Source organism: Saccoglossus kowalevskii, chromosome 3, assembly GCF_978046115.1.
Source record: "Saccoglossus kowalevskii chromosome 3, keSacKowa6.1, whole genome shotgun sequence".
NCBI lineage: Eukaryota > Metazoa > Hemichordata > Enteropneusta > Harrimaniidae > Saccoglossus > Saccoglossus kowalevskii.
The window spans coordinates 39883832-39899497 of NC_140643.1; the positions used below are offsets into that span (position 1 = coordinate 39883832).

At 39.2% G+C, this 15666-nt stretch overlaps 1 protein-coding gene across 1 annotated transcript; it reads right to left on the reverse strand.

Moving 5' to 3' along the window:
* Positions 1-3839: 3839 nt before the first annotated feature.
* Positions 3840-7362, reverse strand: LOC100370192 (large neutral amino acids transporter small subunit 1-like). Its single transcript, XM_002731030.2, has 10 exons — positions 6864-7362; positions 6122-6247; positions 5913-6012; positions 5709-5753; positions 5247-5370; positions 5045-5148; positions 4746-4842; positions 4495-4644; positions 4009-4186; positions 3840-3904 (listed from the first exon to the last, which is right to left on the reverse strand). Exons 1-10 carry the CDS (start codon positions 7360-7362, stop codon positions 3840-3842), a joined length of 1488 nt encoding a protein of 495 aa, XP_002731076.2.
* Between the last annotated feature and the right edge of the window lie 8304 nt (positions 7363-15666).

Below are 15666 nucleotides of genomic sequence, written 5' to 3' on the forward strand. Positions count from 1 at the left end.
CGTCATTAAAAAAATGCAAAGTATGCCTGTATCAGTAATCAGGTGAGCATGCGCAAATTCGATGACAGTCCCACTTTAACTTTAACCTTGAACCTGTAACCTCAATCTTCAACTTTGTTTTTAATATTTCGGTGAAGCATTGCTTCAAATAATTTTAGATTGGAAATCAGGACATAATAATATATAAAGGAATAATACACATATGTCTCATAATTGAAATTATAACTATTTTACTATTATAATTATTTCACTGATTTATAACAAACACAGCCAAAGCATGATATTACATTATATACTAAATAGTGTGAAAATCACACGACCTTGACCTGATCTTAGCCTTGGCGATCCAAGTCGGGCACAACTAACCACTATCAGCTAAACTATATCACTGTCCCTCAATTGACGGTATAATTGAGTGACGGTAACTGTATATAATGTCTGCAAGGTTTGGTGCTATAATCCGGCGTAGTTATACTATATTATCACCAAGTTTAACTACTTCTACTGTTATATTCTGTGTTACAAACTCTGTAAATGTAGACAGTTGTTGGGCGTATGTTTTAAAAGGCATAGATTGCTGACCGAGATTTGCTGTCCTCGTATATTCATAGGGCAAACATGATTTTAAAAGTTTTGTGACATGTTTAATTTGATAAATATGTGTATATGTGAAGATATCATCGGTTTTATTACTCCGTCGCTGTAAAATATCAGCAAATATCATTAGTGTATAGCTAGGACTTTAGACATTCGTGTCGTAAAGCCCGGTGCATGATAACGCACGAGATAACGTCGATGTGATGATAACAGCGATGTGATGACAACAGTGACACGGGGCGTGTTAGTGTATCATTATCCATGTCAACGAGTAAAATGTTCCATATACACACATACAAAGTGTATGATAAAGCATTTATGAAATCCATGTTTCTTTCGTGGCTCTTGGTCGCAGGGTATCCGCCATACAACTTCGAGATCGTATCTAGTTCACAGAGAATAATATCAAACGTCATCTACAATCCTTGGATGTAAACAAGGGGTACTAGTATTTACGAATTTGAAGCCCACGCCTTTGACCTGTTGATATATGATTGACTGTATGTCAGTCAGGGGCGGATCTAGGATTCTGGAATAGGGGGGGAGATAAGTTGGTCGAAGGCCTAGTTCGCGAGCGCCGATGGCGTGAAGTCCTTGCGGGGGTTATAAATAGGGGGACCGCGGCCTCCTCGGGCCCCTAAATCCGCCTCTGTGTCTTGTGTATACGCGTTTCACATCGTATCGAACATGTAAGAAAAATGGATTTTTACGTCTATATGGGCATTTCTAATGAGTCTTTCGAGAGTGAATCCATCAATGTGAAATGAGCTCTGATACGAACAATCCTCTTATTTGTTTTCAATTCAAGATGATAAGGGCATATAATACAAGTGAACCAGAGGATGACTATAACGTGTATTGCAGATACTTTAGACCCCAGTACAACAACTGATTTGTACGTCACACGCATATTTCAAAAATAGACCTAAGATGGAGATTACGCACACGTGACCTGTAATTGGACTAAAACTTTGTTTAAATACACATTCAAATTTATACAAATAGTGACTGTTAAATGGGACTTTGAGAAAAGTTTTGTATAAAATAATAATAAAAACAGTCAAAGCCAAAAATAGCGTTTTGTATTATAATGATATCGCTACAGCAAATTTACCTTTAGAATGATCTATCACATATATCACTATATTTTGATTTATATTCAATTGATAGTTCACCCTTGGAATACCTATGTAAGCGCGCCATTACCGGGAATTTGGCGCCTCGGGCTGTTTTTGTTGCCAGTAGTCTGTCAAATGTGTGTGACTAGGGTGTATTATAGGTATATTATATAAATGTATGTGTGCCAGTTGCGACACTCCATATTGCCCCATTTTGTAAAAAATAATAAAAAATAAAAATTGTACTACAATACAAACTATCGTTAATTATAAAATTATAAAATAACTCTCCGCCGAGATTAACTATGATATTCACCATCTCCTCTCTCCTAAGAAGTGAACTGATAGCTACTATACCACTTCCATTACTGGAAGGAAAAGACAACGATGTGTTAGTGCATATAATATATGAGAGATATGACATACATTATTCCATTGTATGCTGCATGGAACTACACGACAGTTTGAATGTATGTTGGGTCAACTAAAATCATTATCCAAATTTGCATTAAACCGCTTTTGAAAGCTAAAAGTTATTTAAAAAATAAATTGAAAATATAAGAATATAAAAAAAAACAGTACCTGAAAACCTGGTAGCAATTCATAACGTTATTCAGTACTATAGACGATTACTGTGTTCCTTAAGGCTCATAGAAGAGACGAATAGTGGAATTCATATTAGTATTTCAATGGAAGGAGGAAAAACTAATACTGGAACACTAATAATTAGAATATGTCATAAAAATAATCATAACATGCAAGACTATTGATGCATATTGTGATAAACTGTTGTCTATAATTAACTCTCTGCCACGATATGGTATTCATCTCTTCCTATACAATTGCTATAACGTGTAGCTGTTTGCAAACAACCGTCTACCCATGAGCCTTTGCGTTTTGCGCATGCCTTTTTATGACCCAATTCTTCTTGTGAGTGCGCTGGTAACGACCCTCCCCCGCTCGTAAAACCGATTATTTATTAATCTGTCATATTTGCCCTGATTTTTAAAATATTGATTGATACATTCATAAAACAAAGTGACTATGTTTATGTCATATTTACGATCATAATGTTTATAATGTGCCAGTGTGGCCTCCTTGAACTAATTGAAAACACAGCCAAAACGTTAGATTAATACATTTGGTCCCAACGCATATCACTTTTAATGTAGTTAATATTACAAATATTTAAAATACTTTTAACTAACTTTTAAACACAATTTTCCTACTTACTAAAACAATATTGGTCCTATTTATTTGGAATATATAACGATTTACTGAATAACGCATGTAACTAAATGGCAGTAGTGTGTTCTTAATGGCCATGTACATTACAAATGCAAACTTAAAATATACACAATATTATATAAAAACAGTTGCAGCAAGAAAACATATATACCCTCCCCAGACAATACAATAATATGAATCATCATGTTGTCCCCAGTATAGAAAAAATATTCAATTGAGCGACTTCTAAATATATAGCGAGATCTACATCTTAACATCAGCATCTGCCAACATTTCATATTGATTGCTAACTCAGTGTTCAAGTTGAAGAGCCAACACAAATCATAATATTATTTATTCCATTGTTCAGTAATATCAGTTATGAAATATATATAATAATTAAAGATTCACAAAGAATGCACATATGTCACATAATCATGTATGATTATAATACCGTGCTCTGTATTGACACGGCACACTCTCATTGTGTGATTATTACCACGTGCAGCCCGTTAATGCTTGAACATACAAACAATTGTGTTTCATTGCCATAGTTGTAATCAACAACATTCAATGTGTACGGCTCTCTTAAACGACAAATCTGCTGTGATTCTTTCACGTTATCTGAATGTCGTATTACACAAGTTGATTACAAGCGTATTCGACGCGCTAAAACAAAATGTTCGATTTTTACTCTTTTCACTTTTTCGAAATTTCGGAGTTTTATAATTGAATAAAAAGACAGTGCGCCGCACTACATTTCCTAAATAACAAAAATGCGATATGTACATAGTAAAATCGCAATCAATTATGGTTGTCTTGTTTGTATACGTCGAAGAATGGAGATCACCAACTGCGTTATGTACAGACACGTGAATATCTCTGAAATGTAATACTTCAATAGGTTTCCACCTCTTGTTGCACAACGTTCATTAACCGTTGAAAGAACATCATCATCTCATCTACAAGAAAACAACAATACGATGGGACAAAATGAATCCATGATATGTTATTTTTGTTTTGCATACGAGGTATTATTCTGTATATTACAGATGTAAATATTTACCAAGAAAACGTCTTAGCAACGCTGGTTTGCTTTTCCACATAACTGCATAAATATAGACAGGTATTCCTGTTAATATTATGATTGTTCCAATCGCCGCTTCAAGTGGCGCAACAAAGATAGACAAGACCACCAGAAAATAACAAATGAGAGCGAACAATATCGGGATTGCAATGGGCACCTGTATAACAATAACAATATGAAATACAATTCAAATATCACGCACACAAATACACACAATATAATATAATGTCAAAATTACTTGAGAATGTCAGTATAAAACAGTCTTAGATATTATACATACTGTCGCTATAAGATTTGATGAACTGCAGGTGTAACTTGGAATATTGGTAAACTTCTTATTCTCATCAATACTAATACCTCAATTTACACACTTTAATAACACCATTGTGATATTATTTTGCACATCACTAAATATACTACGTATACCAGCCATAGTAGTGTCTAGATTACACAGTCATACAATACCTTGAATGGTCGGTGAAGATTGGGTTGTTTATAACGCAGCCAAAGCAAACCTGTAGTGACGATACCCACAAACAGCCAATAGGAGAAACCAATGTAAGTGACTAAACTCCCAGTGTCCTTATATAGACATAATGTACAAGTGATAACCATCTGTAAATAAATTATCACATTTATGACTCATTATTTAACACTATTTTTACTGCCATTGCTAGGTGCATTTAGTAATAAGTTAGTACTATATTGATGCTCACCGTGACAATAAGACTCGGCATAGGCGTGAGAAACTTAGTGTGTATCATACTTAGTAATGTCGGGAGTAGACCATCTCTAGCTCCAACATAGATGTATCTGTTGACGTAATCATACCAATCATAATTAATAAATATGTATGTGTTTTAATAGCATTGGCAGTCCGAGTCATTTGTAGTTGCAATGTGTGGATATTACTCAAGTGTATTAGTTTGGAATTTCAATTCATCAAAAACGTTACTAACGCATACTTTACAGTATAGGCTTTGGTATTAGAAATTAATATTCTATAATTTCAAACCTTGAATTCGCCAAAACGCCTCCGTTAAGAGAACCGAATGTAGACAGAGCAACAGTAATTGGAATCAACCAACTCGCACTACCTAAAATTTTATCACCCCATGTCTATCAAAAGAAAATGACAACAAAAATTACGTCATATTAAATTGAAAAAAATTGATAATGTATAAAATTTAGCTTTAGTAACTTGTAATATAACTCACCACAGCAACTGCGTTAGAAGATAATAATTCTTGTGGCGATAGGATTGTGAAGTACGAGACATTCGTCAGTACGTAAATAATGGTGATTATTAACATGGACGAGATTATTGCAATGGGGAAATTTCTGAAACAAACAAAGACATAATTGTCATTGAAATTCAAACTATAGTTAAATATATTTGTGAATAAGGATCATGTGCGGTGGCGTGTGTCTATGACTTGGACGTGAGTCAGTAAGTCGGATGGTGGACAGACTACTTTAATAACTCCATGAAACATTCTGAAATGTACTAGATCGACAAGGCCCGTTTCACAATATACTATATGAGTTTGAATTCAGCTGTTATATGCTTTCCGGCGTTATTTAGGATTTGAATACAAATATAATATTCCGAGAGAAGGAGATAAATACTTCACGATAAACGTCTATAAATATACATGAATATAAAGCATGTTGCCCACCTGTGTGGATTTATAATTTCTTCGGCCATGTTGTTCATATTTGACCTGAAATCATATTACATGAATTGACTGATTACACTACCGTACTATCACACGATACTTATATGTATGAATAATTAGCAAAATGAACATCAGTATTCAAAAATATTAATCGTGATTGTGAATGAATCGGTTTCGTAATTGGAATATTGTTGTAATACATACCAACCAATATATGCAAACAGTCCATTGTAAAATGCCAGTGAAAGTCGAAATATGTTAGTGCCAGGACCCGTGAATGGATCTTCTATATTTTCCGTTCTGCCTGAAATTAAACGATATATTTGTGTATTGGTACATGCTCAAAATGTACTCATTATTATGAATGTAATGTGCTTGTTTTGTTTTTCATTTCAATTTAGTGATTAACTTACCCATTACCAGGAAAGCAATACCGCCACATATAATTATACCCAAACCAGCAATTTTACCAATAGTAAAAATATCTTGAATTGATGTTACACCCCGCACGCTGTAGCAGTTGTATGAATATACTAGGACTGTTGAAATAAACAGAAGAAAAAGGTTGTTACACTCATTATTGACTGGGAGCTCACGTAAGTGTAACAAGGATGCAAGAATAGGAGGGTTATGTGCGGCAAGAATGAAATAATTGTTGAAAGTCGGTGCCATTTCTTTGGCAAATTGTCAAGAGCCTACATACATACATACATACAGAATGTTCTAATCACTCTAATATAATATATTATAATTAGAAATCTAATGTTATAAATGAGGAATACAATATGCAATAAATGTAAAACACTGTATAAAAAATCTTTCTAGAATAAAACGCACTTCAAACACAGTATTTAAGTTGCGGGTCTGTTCTAAACTGCCATGAATATTAATAACTACGATTTTCAAAGGTGCTAATTCATGTCAACAGGTGCTCTAATATTCCAGAGATATGAGGTCACACTGTACCTATTCTCGTGAACTCCCATATGGATGATTTATCATATGAATGAAAACTGCATGATTTATGCCTATGAATAATTAAATGATATTGTATATGGCTGTATCACGCTTCTCTCAGCAAGTATTTGCTGGAAAATATGATTCTTAATGAATCATTATTCCAGTCATACGTTATTAAGTATAGTATAAACTTACTTAAGCATGCTTCGGCCACAAGTGTCACCGCCAATGCCGGAGGATCACAGTCTGGGTAGAATGGTGCAATAGAATATATTGCAAATGTCTGTGCAATTATAGCAGCGCCTCCGGGTATTAAGATCACAAAATTCACCCACAGCATCAAGAAAGCAGGAAATTTGCCAAAGGCTTCTTTTATATAAGTGTATTCGCCTCCGCCTTTCTTGATAGAAGATCCCAGTTCGGCATAACATATACCACCTAATGTAGCAATGACACCACACAGAATCCACACAATCAATGCATTACCAACAGAACCACTGTACTGCAGAACACCTTTTGGAAAGATAAATATTCCCGATCCAATAATACAGCCTATGATAATAGTTATACTATTAAATAGACTAATTTGCCTTTTCATTGCCACATCATTTCTTGACATATTTGCAGCAGATGACACTGTCGAATCTGATTTGGAACGCTGTCGCACATTGGCGATATCTCCGTGATTCGCCATGCTATCGACTTCCAAAGTGACTGTCTCCGAGTAGTAAACTCATATGCTCGTTTTAGACGCGGGTGAAGTCCACATTCTCTCCACAGCCCTTAGAGAGTAAACACTTTGAAAACACGTTATCGGGCATTATAAATAAATCACTATTCAAAAATGAAATATTAATGCCTACTTGAAAATTAAGTGACACAACACTAGTCGCCATCTTTATCGTGGATACACGGGTGTGATTCTTGTTTCATTCATATTTGTTGTTGTTTAATTGTATTTGTTATTTTTCATTCGTAATTAGTTTGTATCGATAGACAATGATTTTCTGTATTAGTTCGTTTTCGTGTCATTCGATTCCAAGCATTATTAACTCAGATATATTCGTTAGAACTCGTTTCATGCTTGATTTCACCTCATAATGCATGTATCTCTATTACAAAGAAACACAAATCAGTTTATCTAAGCCATTTACGTAAAGGTCACAAATACGCTCTTATCACAGCGAACGCAAGGAAAGTCGCAACTTTGTAGCGGATTAAGTCGCAATGTATACTTAATAGTGACCTTCTCGCATGGCAAACCAATCACAGTGTTTCCCTACAATTTTAAAATCCAAGGTGTGAATCCAATTAACCCTATATAAAGAGTGTTTCAGTGCATGTTTGGGTGGATTGTTCTCATTGTACATTGATGCCAGACTTCTCTACTGAAATAAACGACGTACTAATTTATATACGTATTACAGTTTACCATAGTCTATTACTTGTGTTACCATTACACAAACACAGTACTCGCAGTTTTTGGACCAGATCCAATAACTCAATATAAAATAGTTATATGTCGGGAGATGCCCTCAAATGATTAACCTGAAATGTACAATTCTCAAGGTAACATATATTTCACCTACGTAATATTACTAACGAACGAATTATTTTTTTTTACACTCAGCTATCAATTGATTTCAACTTGAAAGCCTTTGATTAGATAAAATTCAACTCAGTATACTAGAGAATTTTTGACTGACTCTCACATTATTTATTTGTGGTCATTAGTAAAATTGATTACTCACAGAACACAGTAACAACAGAGCTAGGGAAACAATTCAGTTCAAAAAATTTGGTAATTTATTCAAGTTTTGAACGAAAACTTTATGATATGACTGTATGATAATAAACTCGTGCAATACGTTGAATGGTCGATGGGTTATTCATCCCGTAACTAAATCAATACCCACGAACAGCAAATAATGTTATATAGTGTCACACTGGCATGTATGGCAGGTACGTGTCACAGTGGCATGTATGGCAGGTACGTGTCACACTGGCATGTATGGAAGGTACGTGTCACACTGGCATGTATGGCAGGTACGTGTCACACTGGCATGTATGGCAGGTACGTGTCACACTGGCATGTATGACAGGTACGTGTCACACTGGTATGTATGGCAGGTACGTGTCACACTAGCATGTATGGCAGGTACGCGTCACACTGGCATGTATGGCAGGTACGCGTCACAGTGGCATGTATGGCAGGTACGCGTCACACTGACATGTATGACAGGTACGTGTCACACTGGCATGTATGGCAGGTAAGTGTCACAGTGGCATGTATGGCAGGTACGTGTCACACTGGAATGTATGGCAGGTACGTGTCACACTGGCATGTATGACAGGCACGTGTCACAGTGGCATGTATGGCAGGTACGTGTCACAGTGGCATGTATGGCAGGTACGTGTCACAGTGGCATGTATGGCAGGTACGTGTCACACTGGCATGTATGGCAGGTACGTGTCACAGTGGCATGTATGGCAGGTACGTGTCACACTGGCATGTATGGCAGGTACGTGTCACAGTGGCATGTATGGCAGGTACGTGTCACACTGGCATGTATGGCAGGTAAGTGTCACAGTGGCATGTATGGCAGGTACGTGTCACACTGGAATGTATGGCAGGTACGTGTCACACTGGCATGTATGACAGGCACGTGTCACAGTGGCATGTATGGCAGGTACGTGTCACAGTGGCATGTATGGCAGGTACGTGTCACAGTGGCATGTATGGCAGGTACGTGTCACACTGGCATGTATGGCAGGTACGTGTCACAGTGGCATGCATGGCAGGTACGTATCACACTGGCATGTATGGCAGGTACGTGTCACACTGGCATGTATAACAGGTACGTGTCACAGTGGCATGTATGGCAGGTAGTGTCGCACTGGCATGTATGGCAGGTACGTGTCACACTGGCATGTATGGCAAGTACGTGTCACACTGGCATGTATGGCAGGTCCGTGTCACACTGGCATGTATGGCAGGTACGTATACGTGTCACAGTGGCATGTGTGGCAGGAACGTGTCACAGTGGCATGTGTGGCAGGAACGTGTCACAGTTGCATGTATGGCAGGTACGTGTCACACTGGCATGTATGGCAGGTACGTGTCACAGTGGCATGTATGGCAGGTACGTGTCACACCGGCATGTATGGCAGGTACGTGTCACACCGGCATGTATAGCAGGTACGTGTCACACCGGCATGTATGACAGGTACGTGTCGCACTGGCATGTATGGCAGGTACGTGTCGCACTGGCATGTATGGCAGGTACGTGTCACACTGGCATGTATGGCAGGTACGTGTCGCACTGGCATGTATGGCAGGTACATGTCGCACTGGCATGTATGGCAGGTACGTGTCGCACTGGCATGTATGGCAGGTACGTGTCGCACTGGCATGTATGGCAGGTACGTGTCACAGTGGCATGTACGGCAGGTACGTGTCACAGTGGCATGTACGGCAGGTACGTGTCACAGTGGCATGTACGGCAGGTACGTGTCACACTGGCATGTACGGCAGGTACGTGTCACACTGGCATGTATGGCAGGTACGTGTCACAGTGGCATGTATGGCAGGTACGTGTCACAGTGGCATGTATGGCAGGTACGTGTCACACTGGCATGTATGGCAGGTATGTGTCACACTGGCATGTATGGCAGGTACGTGTCACATTGGCATGTATGGCAGGTACGTGTCACACTGGCATGTATGGCAGGTACGTGTCACGGTGGCATGTATGACAGGTACGTGTCACACTGGCATGTATGGCAGGTACGTGCACACTGGCATGTATGGCAGGTACGTGTCACACTGGCATGTATGGCAGGTACGTGTCACACTGGCATGTATGGCAGGTACGTGTCACACTGGCATGTATGGCAGGTACGTGTCACGCTGGCATGTATGGCAGGTACGTGTCACAATGGCATGTATGGCATGTACGTGTCACAGTGGCATGTATGGCAGGTACGTGTCACAGTGGCATGTATGGCAGGTGCGTGTCACAGTGGCATGTATGGCAGGTGCGTGTCACACTGGCATGTATGGCAGGTGCGTGTCACACTGGCATGTATGGCAGGTGCATGTCACACTGGCATGTATGGCAGGTGCGTGTCACACTGGCATGTATGGCAGGTACGTGTCACACTGGCATGTATGGCAGGTACTTGTCACACTGGCATGCATGACAGGTACGTGTCACACTGGCATGCATGGCAGGTACGTGTCACACTGGCATGTATGGCAGGTACGTGTCACACTGGCATGTATGGCAGGTACGTGTCACACTGGCATGTATGGCAGGTACGTGTCACACTGGCATGTACGGCAGGTACGTGTCACACTGGCATGTACGGCAGGTACGTGTCACACTGGCATGTATGGCAGGTACGTGTCACACTGGCATGTATGGCAGGTACGTGTCACACTGGCATGTATGGCAGGTACGTGTCACACTGGCATGTATGGCAGGTACATGTCACACTGGCATGTATGGCAGGTACGTGTCACACTGGCATGTATGGCAGGTACGTGTCACAGCGGCATGTATGGCAGGTACGTGTCACAGCGGCATGTATGGCAGGTACGTGTCACACAGGCATGTATGAAAGGTACGTGTCTCAGTGGCATGTATGGCAGGTACGTGTCTCAGTGGCATGTATGGCAGGTACGTGTCACAGTGGCATGTATGGCAGGTACGTGTCACACTGGCATGTATGGCAGGTACGTGTCACAGTGGCATGTATGGCAGGTACGTGTCACACTGGCATGTATGGCAGGTACGTGTCACACTGGCATGTATGGCAGGTACGTGTCACAGTGGCATGTATGGCAGGTACGTGTCACAGTGGCATGTATGGCAGTTACGTGTCACACTGGCATGTATGGCAGGTACGTGTCACAGTGGCATGTATGGCAGTTACGTGTCACACTGGCATGTATGGCATGTATGGCAGGTACGTGTCACAGTGGCATGTATGGCAGGTACGTGTCACAGTGGCATGTATGGCAGGTACGTGTCACAGTGGCATGTATGGCAGGTACGTGTCACACTGGCATGTATGGCAGGTACGTGTCACACTGGCATGTATGGCAGGTACGTGTCTCACTGGCATGTATGGCAGGTACGTGTCTCACTGGCATGTATGGCAGGTACGTGTCACACTGACATGTATGGCCGGTACGTGTCACACTGACATGTATGACAGGTACGTGTCACACTGGCATGTATGGCAGGTACGTGTCACACTGGCATGTATGGCAGGTACGTGTCACACTGGCATGTATGGCAGGTACGTGTCACACTGGCATGTATGGCAGGTACGTGTCACACTGGCATGTATGGCAGGTACGTGTCACAGTGGCAATTTTGCGGTATTTTACTGGGCATTTTCATCCTACCGTATTAGGAAATGCGAATTCCAAATATGGAATGATTACGCCCGTATGCGTGGTGTAATGTCATGAATTTGTTTTTGCGTATCTGTTGGTCGACTTAATTAGCTGATTACGAGCGAATTGCTGTGTTATGTCTGTCATCGTTTAGGCCTACTAGTATTTGAAGTTTTGAACGGAACTTGGCTCAGTGATTTGGAACTAATTACGAGATAACCGTCGCTTTTCTGACTACTATATTTCTGACAGTTGGTATCCGTAGTTATTAATGTAGTGAACGATTAATCAAAAGATATGATGTATTCAGTACTTAGTGTGATTGGCTTTATGATTGAAGGTTACGCCCTAGAGTCTTTTTACTGCTTTGTAATTGGTTAGAGTTTTGAAAATGAATAAAGAAAGTTTTAGTTGGTCTTGACGAGTACACCACGATAGACGCAGTCCAGTCTTGGAGAGGCTAGACGAGTCTTAAGACGCAGTCTTGGGTCAGCCTTGTGATAGTCTTGGGGTTTTGTCCCCAGGGCGCTGTGTCTTATAGAGTGCTCGATTGACCGACTAAGACGAGAGCTGAAACGTATTTCGTTGTGTGTGTCTTATTTGACTGTAAAGTTAAAGTGACTTTCCCGATCCCATACCTCAAGGGGACGCGATATAGAGACGAGACGAGATTCCCCCCTGACACGTGTGGAGAACCCCAGAAGAGAAGATTTCCCCGTGATAGTAATAATAAAAACAAACATGGCTGCCACCAAGGTTTGACCGGATTCCACACAAAGAAGTTCGCTGATTCTGTTCTAAACTTTTTGGATTTCGGCATTCACCTTATGTATCCTTGGAAGGAAAAGATATATAATAGTAAGGTTATTACGAGGATACCTAAAATGCACTCAGACAGTACGCAGTCGCATCGAACTCCGCTGCTCGTCGGTCGTTTAAGTTTATGAATTCGCCTCCGCCTTTCTTGATTGACGATCAGAGTTCAGCGTAAAAATACCACCTAATGTAGCGAATATCAATAATTATGAGAATTGCGTTGTAATTTAGATTTATTAACCAAGCAGAAATAAGTTCAAAAAAACAAAAAATATAGGTGCTGAGGAGATGGTCCCGCTAGCGTAGGTCTATGAGACCTCATATAACTCATGGCTAGTTGAAGTTTGGATAAAGTCCGCGACGCCATTTGTCGGGGAGTAAACATCTTACTAACTAACACGTGATTGTCTAGTATAAATAAAAGTCCAATCAAACATGCTCACTGAGTTGGCGCCAGAAATGACATATATATCATATATATCGTGCCAAATGAATGACGAAGTTTAGCGTCAATCCCCGGTCATTTCATTTCAACATCAAGCGCTACGACGCTAATACTATAAGTTATTGCTGTGTTATCTCTTTACATATTTGCATGATGTATTTAGTGTGGCTGTATATGCGATACTATCATCGCGGCATTTATTATTGGACTTGTATTACAATAGAACAAACTATATGTATACCGCGCAATCAGACATGGGCCATTACAATCAAACTACCTGATAAGACTTGTCAATTGCCATACATCGCAGTATATACATTTCACGCCATGGACTGTGTCTATAGGATTGCTTGTCAAATTAGAGAGCTCAGTGTTTACTGCTACTGTAAAATTACTGCAGCGAATGACAGCCGAATAGAATTTTGCGTTCTACATACTGTATTCCATTGAAAGTAGGCACTATGCGATTACAAAATAAATAATAATTAATTCTCACGGACCCGTACTCACAAATCAACATTATTAATTTGAAAACTGATGGATTGATTGACCGAATGTCACAATGCTAACGCCTGTTAATACATGTATATTAAACACAACGGGTCGCATCGTAACTCCAACCCTTACCGACAAATCAAGCTTTCAATTTTCTCATCTAGACCAATTTCCATTTTCGATGCTCGAAGCAGGTATACGTGTTTATGTTTTTGTTTATTATAATTGCTGAGTGCTGATGTAATAACAATTGTCGCATATAATCTTTTGAATCAATGATAGCTATTAGCTGCGTACATTACACATTCTAGTACGCATTACAAACATGATACAAAATTGGAACAAATGTTGAAATTGAGAAAAAAATAATAGAAAGACATACTGTAAGGCACTGATAAAGAATGATTCAACTGATTTGTCAGTGATGACAAGAAATGATATTTGCAAAACTGAATAACGGCAAATAAAACCAAAAAACACATTAAATATGAATAAAGATAAAAAAAAATATAAACAAAAATAAACTAAATTGGAGCCTATCTGTAATCTGATTGGTTGCACTCTACTCGTGAATCCCCGTACCTAGGAGGGATACTGACTGCCGGTAGTACGTGAGTTCATTTGTTCTCCATGGCGTCACACGTTCCGAATGCGGTAGAAAACCAGAGAGATTGTATATAAATATCCCATATATATAAATTCGTTCAGCAAACTCTGACCTCGAACAGTGGTCAGGTTATTACAATGCCCTCTCTCGTCTCGTCGAGTAATGATTGTCACGTTCAACAAAGAATACATATCGTATACTTTTTTGTATTCAGTAACATACTTTCAAAGTTTTTACCAGTTACCCAAGGATGGTCATTGGCCATTTCCTGGTAGATTTACCTATCAACATGTTGCTGATAACAACGGCAAATTACAAAACGTAACTGCCAGGTTAATTGATATAAGTATCAAAAAGTGTTAATAAATATAACGGCATTATTATATAATATGTCCTAGGCCAATATCAAGAATTATATCATGAAGCCGACGGCAATAACCGCCAATTGGGGATGATAATTCATGAAATTAGCCAAAGCCAGGGACAGTAACCGTTTTGACATCCGAAGAGAACAACGAGGCCGTAAGCAAAGTACAACTGTGTGCCAAAATACAAACTTTCGGAGTTTGATAATTAGGCTCCAGTAGAAAACGTATGAAAAGTGCCATCCATCCTTTTATCACCTGCAACACCTGTTGCCAGTAACACAAACTGAAGCCTAGAGGTCAATATCATTATTATCAAACTATTATCATTTTTGCCGGTTGGACCAATAATATTGGCTGTCTCACACTTGGGGGACAATAATATCATATAGTTCATGGCGGTAATCAGTTTTTACTTTGCCTTTGCAGTAAGCTTTATTATGTGGTAGAATTTCCCAAATAGAGTGTGTTCTTACGTTTCCAATGAATACCTAGCAGTAAAGACAAAGTGAATCTGGAGATGACCTGTATAGTGTATTTGACTAAATTGATGTACAAAAGTGATTAAGGGCATACCCCCAAATTTACATGAAAACAATAATCGTTAGCGACCGTATCATAATATTACTTCTTGATTTACCATGTCAAAAACTCGTAGTCATCGTGATATGCGAATTTTAGTAAATTAACCTATTGTTGTAAAATAACAATATACTGGTCAACTGGTCATTGTGACTCAGCAATATACATTTGAGGTCGTACCATAACAAAAAACTGTGATAAATTTCAAATTCGCTCGATGAATTTTTACCTTTTAAATAAGTATATCCAGTTAAAATATGTAAAATCTATGACAAAACATT